The sequence below is a fragment of the Armigeres subalbatus genome, chromosome 2, assembly GCF_024139115.2.
Source record: "Armigeres subalbatus isolate Guangzhou_Male chromosome 2, GZ_Asu_2, whole genome shotgun sequence".
Classification (NCBI taxonomy): domain Eukaryota; kingdom Metazoa; phylum Arthropoda; class Insecta; order Diptera; family Culicidae; genus Armigeres; species Armigeres subalbatus.
This window is the reverse complement of record NC_085140.1, coordinates 284,554,710-284,574,887: the sequence shown is the minus strand read 5'-3', so window position 1 is coordinate 284,574,887 and position 20,178 is coordinate 284,554,710. Positions and strand designations below refer to the sequence as shown.

The 20,178-nt window shown below is 40.5% G+C and overlaps 1 protein-coding gene across 1 annotated transcript in view; it reads left to right on the top strand.

Moving 5' to 3' along the window:
- The first annotated feature begins 4,519 nt into the window (after positions 1-4,519).
- LOC134209771 (uncharacterized) overlaps positions 4,520-20,178 on the top strand; it is a 46,882-nt gene continuing 31,223 nt past the window's right edge. The window contains exons 1-3 of the mRNA XM_062685806.1: positions 4,520-5,080; positions 5,150-5,642; positions 5,705-6,255. Of these exons, the coding sequence (XP_062541790.1) occupies positions 4,520-5,080; positions 5,150-5,642; positions 5,705-6,255 (1,605 nt within the window). The remainder of the gene's footprint in view (positions 5,081-5,149; positions 5,643-5,704; positions 6,256-20,178) is intronic.

Below are 20,178 nucleotides of genomic sequence, written 5' to 3'. Positions count from 1 at the left end.
AGCAGGTTGATGCACTTTCGAATTTTTTGTTCAACATTGCCCTCGAAGGCGCTATTAGGAGATCTGGCGTGCAGGGGAACGGCACTATCACGGCACAAGGTCGCATATGCTCCTGGGTTTTGCGGACGACATCGTCCTTATTGGAATCGATCGCAGAGCAGTAGTGGAGACTTTTGTCTCACTGAAGAGGGAGATGGCGAGGATAGGCTTAACCATTAAATTTACCAAGGCAAAGTACATAATGGCAGGTAGAGATAGAGGAAGACCTAGTGGTGTTGGTGTACTGAGGTAGTGCTTCATGCGGATGTGTTTGAAGTTGTTGAAGAATTTGTTTACCTTTTAACGCTTGTTACATGTGACAATGACGTTTCCCATGAAGTGAAAAGACGTATTGCTGCTGCTGGGCCTTTTACAGATTACGTAACCAGCTTAGGTCTCGCAACATGCAGACGGAAACGAAATTTGTTCTATACAAAACTCTGATTCTAATGGGCCAAACACGTCCATAACAGTGGCCCTTTATGGACATGAAGCATGGACGTTAAAAGGGGCGGACCAGAGAGCTTTCGGGGTTTTCGAGTGAAAAGAGGGTTGTTGATCGTTAATTTATCGTTATCGTCGATAAAGTTGATTGTGATCAACGTTATCGGTTGCTAAGATAACGATGAATCAACTGAATTATTTTTGGAGTTCGATAATTTAACTTATGTTATTAATTCGATAATTTGGCGATAATGGGGTTACTAGATTACGCGAATAAAGCTGGCGTGAAATTTTGACAGAACCTGAGAATGAAACAAATTGTTTGCAGCTGGTTGAGCAAAGTTAATTTTAATTGAAGCGGGGCACTCTAGAATTAAGACTAAATGCTTGCTTCTCTATGAAATGAAGAGAAGTGAGGTGTTTTGTTGGTGGTTTAGTGTTTTTTTTCACTATGCAGCATAGGTGTTCCGATAAGAAGATCGTGGAAATTTGCAATACCCAGGCGGACTTAATTCTCTGAGACAGAGACACATAAATATAAGTACACTTTTACTGAGAGCACATGATAGCTTTTCTTTGTCAATCCTTATCACATAAGCAAGAATATTCAGCTGAAATTGGATCTCCTCGGCAATATATTGGGATCCAAGTACGAGGTATTTATTTGATGCAGGGATCTGCAGTGCTGCATCCCAGGGAAAAGAACACCAGTACCGTGTAAACATACTCCCAATAGATTGGTGGATTAACCTCGTTATCTATTCAATATGATTCGGTTAGGCTAAGGAGTTTGGTCTACACTGTGAGTCATAAAATTGTTAATCATGCTAGATTAAACATAAGTATAGACATTAAAAATGCTCTCAGATTCTCTACTATGGACAACTGCGACTCTGTAAAAAAATGATTGACCTAAATAATCTTTTGGGCGTTACAATACTTAAAACGGATATGGCAAACCCATCTTGGGAACATTTGTACTGTTAACTGTATTAAAAGTTACAGTTAACTCGATAATTGTCGATACATCAACGAATAATCGTTATCGAGTGCAATGACGTTAATTCAATGCTCAATTTATCATCAACGAAGCATCATCGTACAACTGTTATCGTTATCGAAGTTGGCGTTAAATTCACGACGATAATTTATCGATTAACAACCCTGCGTACAATACTTGGAGGGAAACTATAAAATGGTGTGTACCGCAGACGCATGAATCATGAGCTGTATCAAGTATGCAAAGAAGAAAATATTGTGAATCGTATAAAATACGGCAGACTTCAGTGGGCTGGTCACTTAGTGCGAATGTCGGAAGAAAGAATAGCGAAAACAATATTCAATAGAGAACCAGATAGGGGCTGGTGACTTCGTGGAAGGCCACGAACACGCTGGCTGCACGCGGTGGAATCGGACCTGGGGACCCTGAATGTTCGGGGAAACAGAAGGAACATCGCCCAAGACAGATGATTATGGAGCTCTACAATACGCCAGGCATAGGTGTATCGACGCTGTAGCCAATTAGGTATCCAGGTAGCTACAGAATCCTTCTGCAATGCCGAATAGAATCCTTCTTCGTTTCCGAACGGAATCCCTACGCTATTTAGACGGAGCCAATCCGTGATTCCAAACTTCCGCGGAACAAAAATAAATAATTTTACAATTTCGAACCAAATCTGCGTATCTGAACGATGTTTTTTTGGCGAGTCCAAACATCATTTTTTGATATCGAACGGAAACTGCGGATGCAAGCAAATCAGTTAAAGATAAATAGGTAGGTACTTGGAAAGTTGCTGAGACTTTTTTCACGTATTTTTTGCCTAAACCCGTATTTTGGCCATAACCAAAGAATAAAAATAGAAAGAATGGCAACTCTACCGAATTCCGGGAGACACTTTTAAAGCGCCATCTACGAGCTGCGGTTCAACTATAGTATTGTAGTATGTGTGTGTGTGTTCAAATAGATGCGTTCTTCTGAATGACCGAGCTGTCAAGTGCCGAATATTTACCATTTCCAGTTTCGTAAACAAGTTCGTTCGAGTAATTCAGAATGAAAGTTAAACGATACAGTGTGTTGGGTTGAGAACGACAATTCCGAAAATGTTTTATTGGCAGACCCAATGAGGGACCGACTGTTTACTTCGATGACATTTACTTCCAGGGTGCAGCAGCCGTAAAAAGTGTAGACAACAACCTTCCGTGCACCATGTTTACGGTACTCATCACTAGGTGGCGATACCGGCGTTTCTATCTGTGTTGTTAAGCCTGCTACTCTATGTTCTGAGATTTTCACAATTTTCACCATGAGCTCATGGAAGAATGGTAGTTGGAAATCGATAAAATGTATGGGAAAATTAAGTATTTTGCAAATTTATGGAAAATGGTGGTGTTTTAGAAGAAAGTAGTGATAAGGAATGAAGTATGAGGTGAAAAGATTATCTCCTGCACTTAGTTTGCACTGATTAGTAGTCTAATAGTGATGAAATTTCGATTTTACTACCATTGAAAAAACGCCATCTCTTGCATTAATCGTTTTGACTGGTACCTTATTGAGAATCGTTTCACCACGCCAGTTCTTTTCTTCGCTTGCATATCTGGGCCATAACACATAACATTATCGACAAATTCAAAGACTTCCACTTTCTATTTCCTAGAAGCACTCTTTCCTTCGCCGAAACTTGTCATATTTCAGATACAACACACCACACACCTATTTGAAAACACGCATCCCACTCATCTCGCTTGTCCGATTCCTGTCCTTGAATCCCAGTTCAGTTTCTGCGCTTGTATTGTGGTTCCTTAGTTCCTTAGATATTTTGGAACAGTTTCGTTGGAACGTCATCAGAAGACTAATTAAAATCGAACAAGTATGTTTCAGCTGATTGCGATAGCTGAACCGCCAACATAACGTACGTTTTGTTCACCAGTTCCAACAGCGAAAAAGAGTACGGAACTAAGGTGTTTTTTCGTCGCCTGAATACTAGAAAACATAGGTGGTTTATTATCGCTTTCAACATTACATGGAGTTCTGAACTGAAAAATATTACCAGATGCAGGAAACAATTTTAATATGCAGTGTCTAAGCAAAAACACATCAGCAGAAAAACAAAAAATACTGGATGGATAAAAACAAATACATATCTGCTTATTGACGGTTCACCAACACATTTATAGTGAGCTTTCCCTTTGATCCGTTAGGGAGCGCTACTATGATCGTCGCTTGTCATTTGTATGGGATGGCGGCAGAGCTGCCATTCTTTCTATTTTTATTCTTTGCCATAACTTTAAGTCCAGTCTGACCAATTTTCAATAGGGAACAATGAAACAGAGATTCTGCGTCGAATGCAACTTGTTGCGAGCAAATCGGCTAGGGGTAAGAAAAAACTGAGCGAGACTGTATTTTGCCCATAACTTCTGATCCTATAGCATGATCCGGCCATTTTTTATTAGAAAACAATGGGACAGGATTCTCCGTCGAATTAAACTTGTTGGGAGAAAATCGTTTATATGGGTAAGTGCCTAACAAATGGACCAGACTTTTGCGCACATTCATACTTACACACATACACACAAAAAGAAACACGTAGGGGTACCTGGGGTAATATGCACTGTTGAGGCAAAATGCACCATCATTAGTTTTCCATGAAAATCGAAAAAAATGTGACAAAAATGACCTACCCTAATGCATTGTAAAATAAAAGGATCACCCTACGAGTTTGACAGCTATATGTTGTCAGTTAAATGAAACAAATAAAAAAAAACGAAAACGTACGGTTCGGATGTAAAATTTGTCATCGCGCTCGTAAGCTTTTCTGGTAGTTTAAATTCCGATTTAACTGTATTATTTGAGATAGTTTCGATTATTGGAGATTAAATAGTGTGTTGAACGCGGAAACATTCAGGTAACTGATCTATTTAGTATTATTTTAACCGATACTTTTTTTTTCTTCTAACGGGGCATTAAGCACTGCATCACTCGGGGTAGAATGCACCTGATGTAAACAAAGCAGCAACTAATAAGATTTTTTTGACGGAAATGGTTCGTAACTACGTTCGGAAAACTAGCCGCCGGTCGTGGACACTTGAACAGTTGCAGTCGGCAATCACTGCTGTGAAAAACGGTACATCAAAGAATTATGCTTCTCGCGAATATGGCGTTCCGAAGAAAACGCTCCTCCGGTATCTTTCGAAAGATAACCATCCGGCTTCTGTGTCAAGATTCGGAAGCTTCTGCTCAGTATTCACCAAAGAACAAGAAGATGAGCTGATGACGCATATCTTGTTCATGAGTGAATGTTATTATGGACTTTCACAGAGGGACATTCGGAACTTGGCTTATGAATTGGCTGTATTGAACGAGATCCCACATCCTTTCAATGCATCGGGTAGGCTGGCAGGGTACGATTGGCTCAAATGTTTTCTAAAACGACATCCGGAACTCTCATTACGATCAGCAGAGAACACTTCACTTGCACAAGCAACGGGATTCAATCGATCCAGCATTCAAAAATTCTTTAATCTGTTGGAAAGCATCCTAAACGTTCATCAATATCCAGCGCACAGAATCTGGAACATGGACGAAACTGGGTTTTCTACTGTAAGTACTACATTGAATCGTATACAGCTAACCGAATATTCATAACGTTCTTTGAATTTTGTTTTACAGGTGCAAACAAAGCCACCAAAAATTGTTGCTCGAAAAGGACAGCACCAAGTAGCAGGCATTTCGTCCAGTGAACGAGGCGTGAATACTACAGTAGTAATGGCAATGTCTGCTTCCGGAGAGTTTCTGCCTCCAATGTTCATTTTTGCGAGACAAAGAATGAACGACGCATTGAAATTTGGTGCCCCAGAAGGTTCGGTGTTTGCGTGCAACCCAAGTGGATGGAGCACAATCAATACCTGCGTGGAATGGTTCGACCATTTCTTGTCATACACTCGACCTACTATTGATTCTCCAGTGCTGTTGGTTTTGGATGGACATTCCACCCATACGCGGAATTTGCCGATGCTCGAAAAGGCGAAACGAAATTTCGTACGAGTAATTTGTATCCCACCACACACGTCGCATAAGGTGCAGCCATTAGATGTTGCGATGATGGGTCCTCTTAAAGCTCACTATTCAACTTCCATCGACAATTATCTTAAACAAAATCCAGGTATATAAATAAGCTTCCTTTTGACACTTTTAAAAATTTAATGTTATATTTACGTATTTTAGGAAAAGCAGTGACTCCGTACAATATCAGTGCATTGGTTAACCAAGCGTTTGTAAAGTCAGCAAGCGTACAAGTTGCTCAGAATGGTTTTCGTGCCACTGGAATCCATCCGTTTAACCGATCCGTTTTTACTGACGCTGATTTCGCCGCGGCTGATTTCTTGCAATCATCCAAGAATGCTAGTTTGCCACTAACGGAAACCTCATCGCAAGGGCCGGCAATAAACAATGTTGTCCTGGCCAATGGTGAAGGTAACGCAGCCGGGTCTAGTGACGTAGTAAGTACCGTAACTATTGATCACATTGATGAGGATAAATATTACATAATTAAGAAAAACGGGGATATTATCATTGGACCGATTTTGAACCTTGAGTATACGCTGGCCGAGACTGTGCAGGTGTCAATCGATTTGTTTGATACTGGCCGGCATAATTCTTTTGCTGATTCCACCCCAAATGAGTGTGCTGAGCCGATTGTTGGTCAAATTGATGACGATGTGGGCAATGATCGATCTCAAGCAGCAGATCGTGAGAATATTCTGCCTACTAAACAAGTAAAGAAAACAAAGAACAAAAAAAGGTCATCAACGATAAAACTTACTCCCAATCACTCAGTGTAGCTCCAGCTGCTGAAGGTAAACTGAACAAGAGACGCTGGGACTGCAACCTGGAAAAGCTGTCAAATAAAGCGTCAAAATCGAAAAACTTCATGATTTCACCCAGCTTAGTGGCTAAAAGGACAACAGAGCCGGTGAAATCTAATCGGAAGAGGGCATCTTTGACAAAAGAACATTCCGCCGAATTAACATTTTCACGGCATCGTGAGAAACTGATAAAATCAAGCGCTTTTAAGGACATTTCAAATATAAGAAAATCAGCACGTAAACGCACAAGCAGCAAATTGAAGGCCTTGCCTACGAATGATTTGGATGATGTACTTTGCTTCACTTGTGGAGACACATTGACTTCGTCAGGGAATGGAAATGGATGGTCCAAGTGCACCGTTTGCCAGCAATGGTATCATGTAAAGTGTGCCACAAATTTGGAGAAATGTACCAGTTGCTAGTTAATTTAGTTTGAACATTATTTTGATTGTAATGAATTGAATTCTGTTAATATGCATAACTTCTCTAATTATTCTTTGATTTTGTTTCATTTTTTACTATTTTTTTATAAGATTTACTGTTCATCACATAATAAAAACAAAAAATACCGCCAAACAGCAATTTGATTTTATTCCTTCAATCACATGATAGTGCATCTTTCCCCATTATTATGGTGCATTTTGCCTCATTCAAAGAGTGCATGTTGCCCCATTATTGTAGTGCATTATACATCTGTATTATGGTGCATTTTACCCCAGATGTGGTGCTTTTTGCCCCGGGCAAAGGTGAAACAACTTGATCTGAGTGCCTTTTAATATTTGAAATTTTAATGATTTCATATAGTAATTCGGATGATTTTCGTGTGGGATAACAATAATTAGACATATTAGTACAATATTCGTATATTGCGGTTAGACATGGATATTTTAAAGGCATTTTTTTTGTATGTTTCCTTAACTGGTGCATATTACCCCAGGTACCCCTATACTTGGACTCATCTATTTGATTCATCGCAAGATTTTCTGTGTTGTTATCAAAAGTGAATTGGCGTTAATTTCATAAAATAATAAATATGCCTGCATAGTAAGCGATTTGATTTTTATTTTTGCTAAACGGTGCAAAATTGTAGTTCACACTCAATTTATTGCCTAATAAGTAGATTGCTAATGAATACTTAGCGGCGAGGCGTCAATGTCCCAGTGGGGGATGTAATGCCAATAAGAAGAAGAAGAAGAATTAGGTTGTTCGTTTTAATTTATCGTTTGCGAAGATTTGGTTGATTAGTGTTTACATAACGGACGCTATGGAGGGATTAGGGTAAAACGTCCTATCGTTGTGGTATGTCCTAATGTTGCGGTAGTGTTAAAGTAGTCCATTCTGGATATAATAGCATTAAAACAATTGTGGGTATGCTGAAACTCTTCGGATTAACGACTAGAACAGCTTTTGTTTGACGAAATTCCGCTGAAAATGATGAAAAATCAGCATTTTTCGTTAAAAATTTGAATCATTATTGCGGTAGTGCTAAGGTCCTATTGTTGCGGTATCGCTCTCTATTAGAATTACATGCAATACCGCAACAATAGGACTGACCTTCAAATAATATCGCAACGATAGGCAAGTGCGTCCTATTATTGCGGTAGTTTATTTTTATTGTGATAAAAACAAAACAAAATAAGTTCAGCACAATGAATCGCCTGCTTTGAGCGTGCTTACAGCGGCACACTAGGAGTTAGCTTTCTGAAATCAGTATGGCGAAAGGCATCTAAGGTTCGATTTCTCAGAATTAAGCACCTTCATCGAAAAAATATTTGGTAGGCGTAGTAGCGGACACCTTTCTACATAACCGGTACCAAATAGTTTTTCATGAAAAGTTCCTAATTTTGAGAAAACCCGCATTAGATGTCTTTCGCCTTACAAATTACTGGCGGATAACTCCTGCAGGCTATTTTACGCATACACTATAGCGCCTGGGTGTGGTAGCGGCGCGTAGAAAACCAGCCACTGCCAATAATTCATTGACGTAATATTTACGAAACTATAGTTAACGAGCATCCTATTCAACTACTATGATGTGGAAATCGACCAACAGGTAATTTTTGAAGAGTTTTTGACATCAATTTTGTTTTGACACGGTGCTTAACCCCTCCATAATAGATCGTTTTACCCTAGCATATAATAATCCTACGTTATGGTCCCTACTCAACACTCAAGAGTTCTCAAAGTTTCGAATTCTTTACTTGCCTAAAAAAAGAGTATTAAATCAAAAAGGGGAAATATCATTGGCGTAAATAAGGGGGGGCTTAGCCCTCCCTAGAAAAAAATTAGCCCCTCCTAGGATTTGATAAGTTAGTTTGCAGTGATATCAGTTTTCAACATATAGCATAATGAATTACCGAAAAAGTCTGAAGACAAAAGAGTTATCTCTCATATTCACTCTATCATACTTGAGTGGAAGAAAAATTAGCCTGTTTCTGAATTCTGAGAAAGATTCCCATCAGCATCCGAGAAGGATTCTCATCAGAATCCGAGAAGAATTCTCACTTCAATCTCTAAAGAATTCTTTTCGGATTCATCGAAGTATTCCAATCGTAATCCAGAAGAAATCCTACTGGATTCTTTCCAGTATTGTTAAACAATACCCTTGGGAATCTGTGAAAAATACCCTTTAAAATCCATGGAGGATTTGCTTTAGAATCTCTCGTTGATTTGCTCCGGAATATCTCCAGATTCGTTTTAAGATTGATTTAGGAATTCCTTGACAAATCAGAATCCTTCGGCGATTTGCTTCGTAATCCTTTGAAGATTTAATTCGAAGTCTCTCGACGTTTTGCAAATTATCTGCGCTGGGATCTCTAGACGATAAGGAATCCGGCTGACGATTAGCTTCGAAATCCCGCGAAGAATTGCTTCAGAATCATTCGACGTTTCGTTTCGGAATACATCGACGGATTGCTTAAGAATTTCTCATAGATTTTGTTCAGAGTCCCTTAACGAATTTTTTTTGGAACCATTCGACGATTTGCTTCGAAATCCTTTGATGATTTGCATCGGAATCCCTCAAAGATTTTCTTCAACATCCTTGGGGGATTCCCTTCGGGATCGCTGGAGGATTCTTTTCGAAATAACTGAAGGATTAATTCGGAGTCGCTCGACGATTTGCTTCGAAGTCCTTCGACGGATTGCTTCGGAATCCTTCGACGATATGTGTCTTCATCCCTGGAACATTGCTCGTGAAATACCTGGAACCATCATATTGAAATTCCTGGAGGGTTTTCGACGAAATCCCTGGAATATTCCCCTTCAAATTCCAGAAATATTCCCGTCGAAATTCCTGGTGGATTCCCTCCGTGATCCCTAGAGGCTCCCATCGGTATTCTTGAGGGATCCCTGTCGAAATATCTAGAGATTCCCATCGAAGTCCCGGGAACATTCCAGTCAGGATCACTAAAGGATTCTCATCAGAATTCTTGGAAGATTCTCGGCGGAATCCATGGAAAGTTGCACTATTTTTTTTTCATTTGAGATAGATAGAATATTTATGAAGTATGCAAATATATCCACTGCCCGACGCTAGTCGAGCGCAATTAAACATAAACTGTGAGTTGTGATCACACGTGTACACGTGCACGTGCTTGAGAAAAGAGAATAATATGAATGAGTGTGATTGATCCGCAATTGCCTTAGGTGGTTGGACTGCATTTGTCACATCACCGCTGATAATTTGATGAGGTGTTAAAATGTTCGAGAATTTTTGAAAAGTGGGTCAATTTCGAGAAAAAATATAAAGGGGCTATAGCCCCCTCTAGGCATCGGAGGTAGTTACGCCAATGGGAAATATGCTTAATAAACGACCCTAAAGCAAACTTCTTAAGTGCTCTTAATTTTACCTAAAAAATGAACTTTCGAAGTGTTTACCATTAACCAATTAGCTAACATATCAGCCATTATATGGTCAAGAAATGTTATCATGAACATATTGCAACCATAAATATTGCAAGAAAACGATGTTGTTTTTCTATCCAAAACGAACGATGCTGGATAGTATGCGCCACCCACCAAAATAGTCTTTGAAGACCTCCACCATTTTTCACATACGTTATGGGGCCGTACACATATTACGTAAGCACTTATGGGGTTACGGGGGTTTGTCATTTTCTTACGCACCATATAAATAAAAAATAATTTGCATGAAAAAAATCTTACGGGGGAGAGGGGGATCAAAAAACTCAAAAAAATGCTTACGTAATATGTGTACGACCCCTATGTACGTATTTTTTCATACATACCATATATTTTTTGAAGGTATCATGTTTTTATTGAAATATTTGAAAAACTATTGAGATTTCAATTAAAGAAATTGAAACAGAAAGAAATTTTGAGAGATCTTATACCTTTTTTCCGTAATGGATGAATATAGTGTATAAATTTAATTTAATTTACTAATTTTTCAATTCATAGTCGCTTAAGGACCATATGTATGTATCATACTGATTGCATGTGATTCATAAACATAAAAACTTGATGCACCCAGAGACGATATTGTTGTACATATATAAATATCTATCAACAGCATCTCAGAATATACCGGCAATCAGCATCATTAAAAGCTCCAGGTGATGTTTGTAAACATAAATAGTTCTTCCTTCGCACTGCTCCGTACTACAACAGATTTCTTTGTGTTGGGAGCCAAGCACATGTTCTGTATACGTACACTGCTTGTAATACACAAAAGTCCTTTTTACCATCGTGTGCCACTTATGCTCTCTCGCCGTTTTCCCTCACTCGGAAAAGCGTCGAAAAGCTCCGAACCTCCCAGACAGCTCTCTCGGTCATGATTTTCCATCACGCGTACCAGTCTTGCGCTGACTTCCGTCGAAATTGAACCTTGTTTTGGGATAACGCTCGCGTGTGCTCCAATCATCAGTTGGGGGTGCTCCAGTGCAAAAACCCAGAACCCCTGTGGGAGGCGAAGAGGAAAACGTCCAGAACAAATTCAGCAGAAGATTCCCACGAAGAAGGGAAATAAAAGTTACATAAAAACTCCGCTCCGTCGTACGATTTGTACTACGCTAAGAGCTGCTCCAGTGACCGTCACCCACGCGCTCCCCGTCTCCACTCGGCTGACCGGCTCTGACAGGAATCGACAACGGGCTGGCACCAGAGGTAGTAAAAACAAGAGGATTACATAGTGTTCCTCCTATCGGCTGTTGCCAGTCATCGCCGGATTTTGCCCTTCCGGCAGCGCGCAGCTTGGCTCGGGTGGGAAAGTCCACCTGAATCGCGACGGCAGGATATTTGTGCACGGGCGAATCCACTGAGCACAAGCTCAAGTGGGGGAGGTGGAAACTGGAAAGTGATTTCCGAGTGAACGCAGCAGCGGGGCACGATGTGGCAGGGAGAGGTGATAATTAGATCAATTAAAAAATGAAAGCACATTATGAAAATAATTGCCGTTGTAAACTAGCTCCGTCAGTTGGGCTCTAAATGAATTGTGCCAAGAAGAATATTTTGATATTTGTGGTCCTGTGGCCCTGAATGGTAAAGAAAGCTTCTTAGGAAATTGTTCCGATCTGTGTAATACGCTGGAAGTGAGAACCGAAGAAGTGATCGAATTCTGTGGGAAAGCTGTGCTCAACGGAACGGAATACGCACTTAGGAGGAATACACAATTGTCTAGCGAATCCGTGATGCGAAGTGCCAATGCAACCAACAACCGCCGCCAGTGAACATCGGGCGGAAGAAGTTTATAGGAAGCAATTGAGAATTTAATTTGAATTTTAAACGAGTTCTGCTCAGTGGTGCGCTGCACAGATATAGAGCTTGATTATGTGCGCTTGTGTGTTTGTTAATGCGCTCTGTGGGGGCAATCGCTAATGCGCTCGGTGCTTCTGGCCCGCGTCCTGATAGAGGAGTGGGAAGTGTCCTCACGTAAATTCGCTAAAGTTAGTGTGATTTATCGGGAATTGTGCTCCAGTGTTGTTGGTTTGGTATAAATAAATACCTATTCAAGCGATTGTATTGTGTTAGCGTGGTTGCAAAATAGCAGAAAGTGGTTTTGGATATTGCATGGTGGAGCAGATACGGTTCCTGAATTGTGTGGCTTTTTATTCTTGGATACAAAAATAATCTAGAGCGAAAGGTAATATATTGAGAAGCAAACTTCTAATTTATTTTAGGTATTTGGTACTTCTAATTTATTTATAGAGGCATTCCACGGAGGCATGCCAGTCGATCCTGAGCGACCATTTCGAAAATATCTTAAACTTTGCACAGTTTTTCAATTTCATCTAAATCGTCATTTTTCGAAATCAAATCTTCATATTGAGTCACGACTAACTTTTCAAAAGGGTGTATGTGAAAATGGTTCAAAAATATTCAAAAAGCTGCACAGCAAAAACGGAATGTTCGATTGTTATGATTTTTTCAGCAAAGTTAGACAACTAATTGGTAATTCTTAAGAAAATGTAATCCGTTAAACAAAATATCATTTTTGTCACAAAAACTCAAATATCTCAAAACCCTATCTAATTTGGGAAAGGGGGGAGGGGTCTGGAGCGAGGGGTATTGTTCAGAAAACGGGCAATTCAGAGTAACATCTGAACCCCTGTTCCGATTTCAAGCAAATTTGGTACACACATTCTCTATCCTAAGGAGAAGATAACAAAAAGTGTGGAATGGTCATTGGGAAAATAGGGAGGGTAAGGGGGAAGGGGTTGTCTTTAGAAAACGAGCAGTGTAACTCCAAACTCCCAGGACCAATTCCAACCAGATTTGGCACACATATTCTCTATTTTTGAAAGATGTTTATTGAAAAGGTAGAAGGGCCATATAAATCTATATATCAGAGCGTTAATGAATAAAGCTTCCAACGAATGATTAACCCTTATGCAGCCGACAAGGTAGGGGAGACCGGGGCTCGTTGGCCGAGTTTTGCTTTTGGAATGTCTGTACTAGAGTTTCCATCCCGGGACATCCTGGGACGAAAAATCCCGGGATTTAGGAAAATTCGGGATTTCCCGATTCCCGGGATATTATTTTTGAAATTCCGAAAATTCCGAGATACCTGGGACAAAAAATCGTCAGGCTTACTAATAGTGTGCATGCTCACAATTTTTATTTGCAATGAACGCCCAACGCCAAAGTGAACTCCTTCACAAAGTAAACACAAGACTAGAGTTTTCTTTACACTATGGCGGTCTATTGACTGATACTTCTGCCAACAACTGCAGCTCTCTTTTATTTAATCAACAAGTATCTACAATATATCACTTTAGCTAACAATATTCCTTGATATTACAAAAGAGCAGACACATCTAACTGGTGTATATAGTTCCTGCTTATCTTCCGTCTACAACGATGAGTCGCACACTATCCGATACATATTTCAGCAGTTCTCTACACAGCCTGAAATATTTTGTAAATTTGCATTCATTTTGATGCACATATTTGGAGCATAAAAAAGGATGCAAAAATGAAAGTTTTAATTTTAAATCTAAATTGATTATATTGATTAATTCATTGATTGAGTGAAAATAGTTTTAATTAAGCAAATAATGTTTATATTTGCTTTCCTATTTTATTTTATTTTGCGATTCTATTTTATGCGTAATTTAACTATCATTTGTGTTGTGCACGGCTCGTTAATCTTCTCGGTCTCCCTAACACCGAGCTAGTCATCCTGAGCTCTCCGTCCCCTATGTTTATGTTTTGGTCCGAGTTCCTTCAGGACTTCTGCTGACCAGCTTTTGAATCAGTTCAATCAAAGGTAATTGCCTATTTCCGGGGATTAAACCACCCGACTTGGACGTTAATTTACAATGTTATTAAAACTCATATGTGAATATGTACGTTATGTGGAAGATATTGATTTGGAAAATGTATTGGAGGTATCCACTTTCCCTTCGATGGGACTCGAACCCATGACCCTACAGTACGCTAGACTGGTGCTTTAACCAACTAAGCTACGAAGGACCTCCGTCGGCCTTTGTAGCTTAGTTGGTTAAAGCACCAGTCTAGCGTACTGTAGGGTCATGGGTTCGAGTCCCATCGAAGGGAAAGTGGTTACCTCCAATACATTTTCCAAATCAATATCTTCCACATAACGTACATATTCACATATGAGTTTTAATAACAGCTTTTGAATGTTTTGGATTAGAGCTCTTTTTAGACTTTTGCTGAGCTGCTCTGATAAATTCGGTACGACGCTACCCACGATTAACGCAGTCAATCATCCCACGGCACCACGCGACTTATATACAACCGATTCATGGATCCCGTACTGCGACTACGTCAAAGATTAGTTACCTAATTAGTTGGTCTTTGATAATGTCTTTGGGACTAGTTTATCGACACTAAGTTGTAGATCTGGAACCATTCCTGGGCCTATAACCTGTTGATGAATAGGGGGAGCTGTAACTGCTGGTAGAAGTATCAGTCAGTAACCTGCAATGGAGTATAGGGAACTCTACTATTGTGTTTCCGTTGTGACTCGTGAGCTAATGGTCCAATTACGATTCCGATGAGCATCTTTAGTCTACAGCCATGTATCTGACACTACCAAGTATTGCCACAGAAAATACGTTGCTTAAATAAAAACTTAGAAATGGTCTAGATCCAATATATAATACAAACAATGAAGCCTTGTTCGACGGACAGCGAACGCGTTTTTTCGAACTCGGCGAACATTTGTTCCAGAAACCCTTCTTTTCGATACAAACGCAAATACTATTTGCTGAAGTCAAACCAAGGATCGATTTGAATTGAAATTGAATTTAGTTTTAATTGGAATTCTGTATCATCTGGCCTTTCTAGAATATGAACTTTACTCCTAAACTTCGAAAAAAAACTTTTTCAAAACATTTTCATCGAAAATTCCCGGGACAGCAAAAATGGCCGGGAAATGGAAACTCTAGTCTGTACTAATCCTGGCTCGACTTTTCAACAAACGGTTTTCACTGTAATAAATATATGTCTTAAGTAGGGATCCTTCATTCAGAGATATGTGAAAGCGCCCATCTTGAGCCAATCTAGCATTGAGAGATGTCAGAATCTGAGCCAAATGAACATTGTTATCGTTGCGGATTGAGAGGTATTGCGATTGTAATGGAAAAGATTGTACGAAATGTTTTGTCGAATAAACAATTTGTTTTATAATGGGAAGTAGAAGTAGTCTAAAGCCTGTCCACGTTAAATTTCGGACACCCATCATCCCACGCGATTTTTTAGAATTTTCACAAACCACTGAGGAGATCAATTTACACGACAGTTAAATCTCTCCGCTTTATGTTATTCTTTCAGCGGGTTTTCCTTCTTGTCCAAAGAGATAAAATGGCTACAAATTAGTTGGACATAGTCTCAGTGTCCGAAATTTAACGTGGACAGGCTTTAGTTTATATGAATGGTATTATGTTCATTTGTATTGCACTTTTATTTTAGTCATAATGCATTGTCATCGAAAAAAAATGGCCAACCAACCCCAGGGCTGGGGTAGGTTGGCCGAGTTTGTTAAAATAAGTGAAACACATCAAATCAATCAGTGGGCAATGTTTAGAAGCGGGAAAAATGTAGTGTTCATAGCTTTGTAATATTTAGGCACGTAAAAAATCTTAACTCTTTACTTTTTAGTCGTTTTAAAACATTTTTAGTGAACTCTCGCTACTTTCATTTTCTCTACCAGAGTATACTTACACACTTAAAATAAATCGCCGAATTCGGTAAAATTTTACCGAAATCTCAACAGCAGAACTGTTCGGTAAATAATTTAACTGATTTTCGGTGATTTTGACAGTTGAGCAATGGAAAAAATTACAAAAAATCTGTAAAATAAATTACCGAACAGTTCTGCTGTTGAGATTTCGGTAAAATTTACCGAATACGGTGAAATGAGGTAAGTGTGTACATATGATATAATTTTCTCGAGCATTTTCTCTTTTTGCAATGCTTTCAATGCTGGGGAATCGGTAAAAAAATTTGTCGATTGGTATCTACAGTCGACTCTCCACATCTCGATGTTCTATATCTCGATATCTTTCCCTATGTCGATGGTTTTCTTGGTCCCTTCAATTTACATACATTTGGGCATTCTACATCTCGATAACCTCCCTATCTCGATATCTCTCTATCTCGATGTGTTCTGGTCATATTTTGTTCAGGATTCTCTCTCCCTATGTCGATATATTCATATTTCTAGGCTACTAGACGATTTTTGGACAATAACATTACAAGAACAACAAGAGATGACATTTGTTTTGTTGTCGTTTTTCATAGCAACGAACTTTCTTCAATCTAGTGCCCATTTCAATTTTCCTTCCATTCCTCGATCTTCCCTTATCTCGATGGTCCCTTCAATATCATTTTATTATTTATTCAGACTAAGGCCGAAGTGGCCTGTGCGGTATAGAAGAGTCTTCTCCATTCGGCTCGGTCCATGGCTACTCGTCGCCAACCACGCAGTCTACGGAGGGTCCGCAAGTCATCTTCCACCTGATCGATCCACCTTGCCCGCTGCGCACCTCGCCTTCTTGTGCCCGTCGGATCGTTGTCGAGAACCATTTTCACCGGGTTACTGTCCGACATTCTGGCTACGTGCCCGGCCCATCGCAGTCGTCCGATTTTCGCGGTGTGAACGATGGATGGTTCTCCCAGCAGCTGATGCAACTCGTGGTTCATTCGCCTCCTCCACGTACCGTCCGCCATCTGCACCCCACCATAGATGGTACGCAGCACTTTCCTTTCGAAAACTCCAAGTGCGCGTTAGTCCTCCACGAGCATCGTCCAGGTCTCGTGTCCGTAAAGGACTACCGGTCTAATGAGCGTTTTGTAGATTGTCAGTTTGGTACGGCGGCGAACTCTATTTAACCGGAGCGTCTTGCGGAGTCCAAAGTATGTACGATTTCCAGCCACTATGCGTCTCCGAATTTCTCTGCTGGTATCATTTTCGGCATTCACCAGTGAGCCCAAGTACACAAATTCTTCTACCACCTCGATTTCGTCACCAACGATGCAAACTCGCGGTGGGTGGCTTACATTGTCTTCTCTTGAACCTCTTCCTATCATGTACTTCGTCTTCGACGTGTTGATGACTAGTCCGATCCGCTTGGCTTCCCTTTTCAGTCTGATGTAGGCTTCCTCCATCTTCTCAAAGTTACGTGCCATAATATCTATGTCGTCGGCGAAGCCAAATAGCTGGACGGACTTATTGAAAATTGTACCACTCGTATTAATCCCTGCTCTTCGTATTACCCCTTCCAAAGCGATGTTGAATAGCAGACACGAAAGACCATCACCTTGCCGTAACCCTCTGCGGTTTTCGAAGAGACTCGAGAATGCCTCTGAAACTCGAACTACGCACATCACCCGATCCATCGTCGCTTTGATCAACCGTGTCAGTTTATCCGGAAATCCGTGTTCGTGCATTAGCTGCCATAGCTGGTCCCGATCGATTGTATCATATGCGGCTTTGAAGCGGTGGTGGTTCCACAGCTTGACCGTCGCCGACTATGTCCATCCTGCTCCTTAATACGCCTTCATTTTCACCGTTCAACAAATCTTCGAAGTGCTCTTTCCACCTGGCTGCCACCATAGTTTTGTCTGTCAGCAAATTCGCCTCTTGGTCATTGCACTTTCTCGTCCGTCACTCGCTGGCACTCCTCATCAAACCAACCATTCCGTTGGCGCCGCTGTGCAGTGCACAACACTTCCTGCGCTGTTGTAGTCTCAGCTTCGAGGATATTTTCCCACAATCTGTTGACGTCGCCAGATTCGGTGGCATCTCCTATCCGCTCGTCCAGCTTCTGGTGGTACTGTTCAGCTGTGGTACTGGTGGTACAACTCCTTCAACTGACAAGCGTTGGATATTAAAACGCATTGTTCTGTTGTTTCGTGAATTCGTGACGCTGGAAAGTCGCGCCCGAATTTTTACAACTACAAGGTAGTGGTCCGAGTCGATGTTCGTACCGCTGAAGGACCTTACATCTATAACTTCCAAAAAATGTCGTCCGTTGACCAGCACATGGACTATCTGTGAGCAAGTGTCTCCACTCGGATGTTGCCAGGTGTGTTTGTGGATATTCTTACCACAGAGAACAGACATTTCGGCAAAACATGTGTAAAAAATCAAACCGAACCTCAACGCCATCGACGTCGACATTGCAACTCACAAACTCTGTTTCACATCACGATGGCGCTGGTGTACTCTTGTATGCAAAACGACACTAGCGCACAGCGGCATTTTTTGTTGATGCTAGCGCTGATTTTGCGCGGGATAACGGCGACATTCCAAAGTTATTTCAAAATGAACAGTAAAAAGTTATCACAACATAGCGAGTGCAGCTTCAACGTCTGTTCTCTGTGTTATTACGTGCGAAGTAGGTACTGCTTATTGCCATCCCTCTAGCAGCAACAAAGGTTACAAGTCGCAGACCATTATCGTTAGGGTCTGTCTCATTTGGAGAATTAAACTTAAAAGTGACAGTTCGAAAATTAGCAAATAACCCGGTAATAAGAATGGCTGGTGCTGCCTAGCAATTCCAATAAGACATCGATGCTAAATGATTCGATATCTGTCAAAAGTAATCTTGCTCAGCGAGCAGGGTTATTTGATAATTATTGAAATGTCACTTTAAAGTTTAATTTCAGTTTAATTCTCCAAATGAGACAGACCCTTAGTAGCGGAATGAAGGCTTTCTGTACCAATGACAGGGCGAAAGAAACTTTCTCTTCCGATCTGCGCATTTGCATCCCCGATGACAATCTTTACATCGTATGTTGGGCACTCTCCGTAGGCCTTATCAAGGCTCTCATAGAACTCATCCTTCACGTCATCAGGCTTATCGTTCGTTAGGGCATAGATGCTGATCAGGCTATAGTTGAAGAATTTGCCCTTCATTCTCAACACGCAAATGCGGTAGCTTATCAGCTTCCACCGGATAACACGCTTCATCTGCTTCCCGATCACCAGATGTGGTACTTGAATAAAGTGTTCGCGATGGGATCCACCGCCCGGAATTCACGTTCTACAATTCTGGGCCACCATATTTCCTGGATTGCTGTCAAACTCACGCCGACCTGCTGCAGCTTACGAGCCAGGAGCCCAACACGTGCGGGTTCATTCAAAGTGCTCACGTTCCAAGATCCGACTTTTCAATCGTTGTCCTTTATTCGATGCCGGGTCTACTGCCGTTGAATCAATCCGTTTGCTCTACTTGTGCCCTTCTTGGTAGTTGTAGAATATTCGGTAGGCTACCTTACCAGGGTTGCACTATCTACATCGCGTTGAATGGGCTGCCTTCTCGATGCTGACACGATGCCGCATGATGTGCCGTTATGCCAAACGACCATTATGCCAAACGACTTTATGTCAAACGGAGTACAATCGTGATTCATTGTCAAAATTTACATTTACTAACCTTGTTGTTTTATTAATTAAAGAACGAAAGAAAAAGATATTCGTCCGTGCAGTGCTACACAATAACACAGCTCAACAAGATTCTGTCTCTAATACCAAATAATGTATCCTTAGTAGATTTTGTTTCGCTGAATCCGAAGCTGTCTTCAGATTTGCTCAAACACGTCGAGATTTTGAGATATACCTCAATTAATGTCGTTAAATAAATTTATTTATTTATTTATTTTTCTAACTAATTTTATTTGCTAATTATCTACTACATGGATTCATCTCTTAGACTAGGTGTTCCGTGTTTTCTTAACACTATCATCCTTATTTGCTATGTTACGTTTTCAGTTATTATTAATACATTTCAATTGCCTCTGGCAGTTAGGATATTTCCTCTGGTTGAATTGAACCATGTAGGAATTACAATGTTTTCTACTTAAACTAAACTTAACCTAATTTATACTAAGGGTACAAGC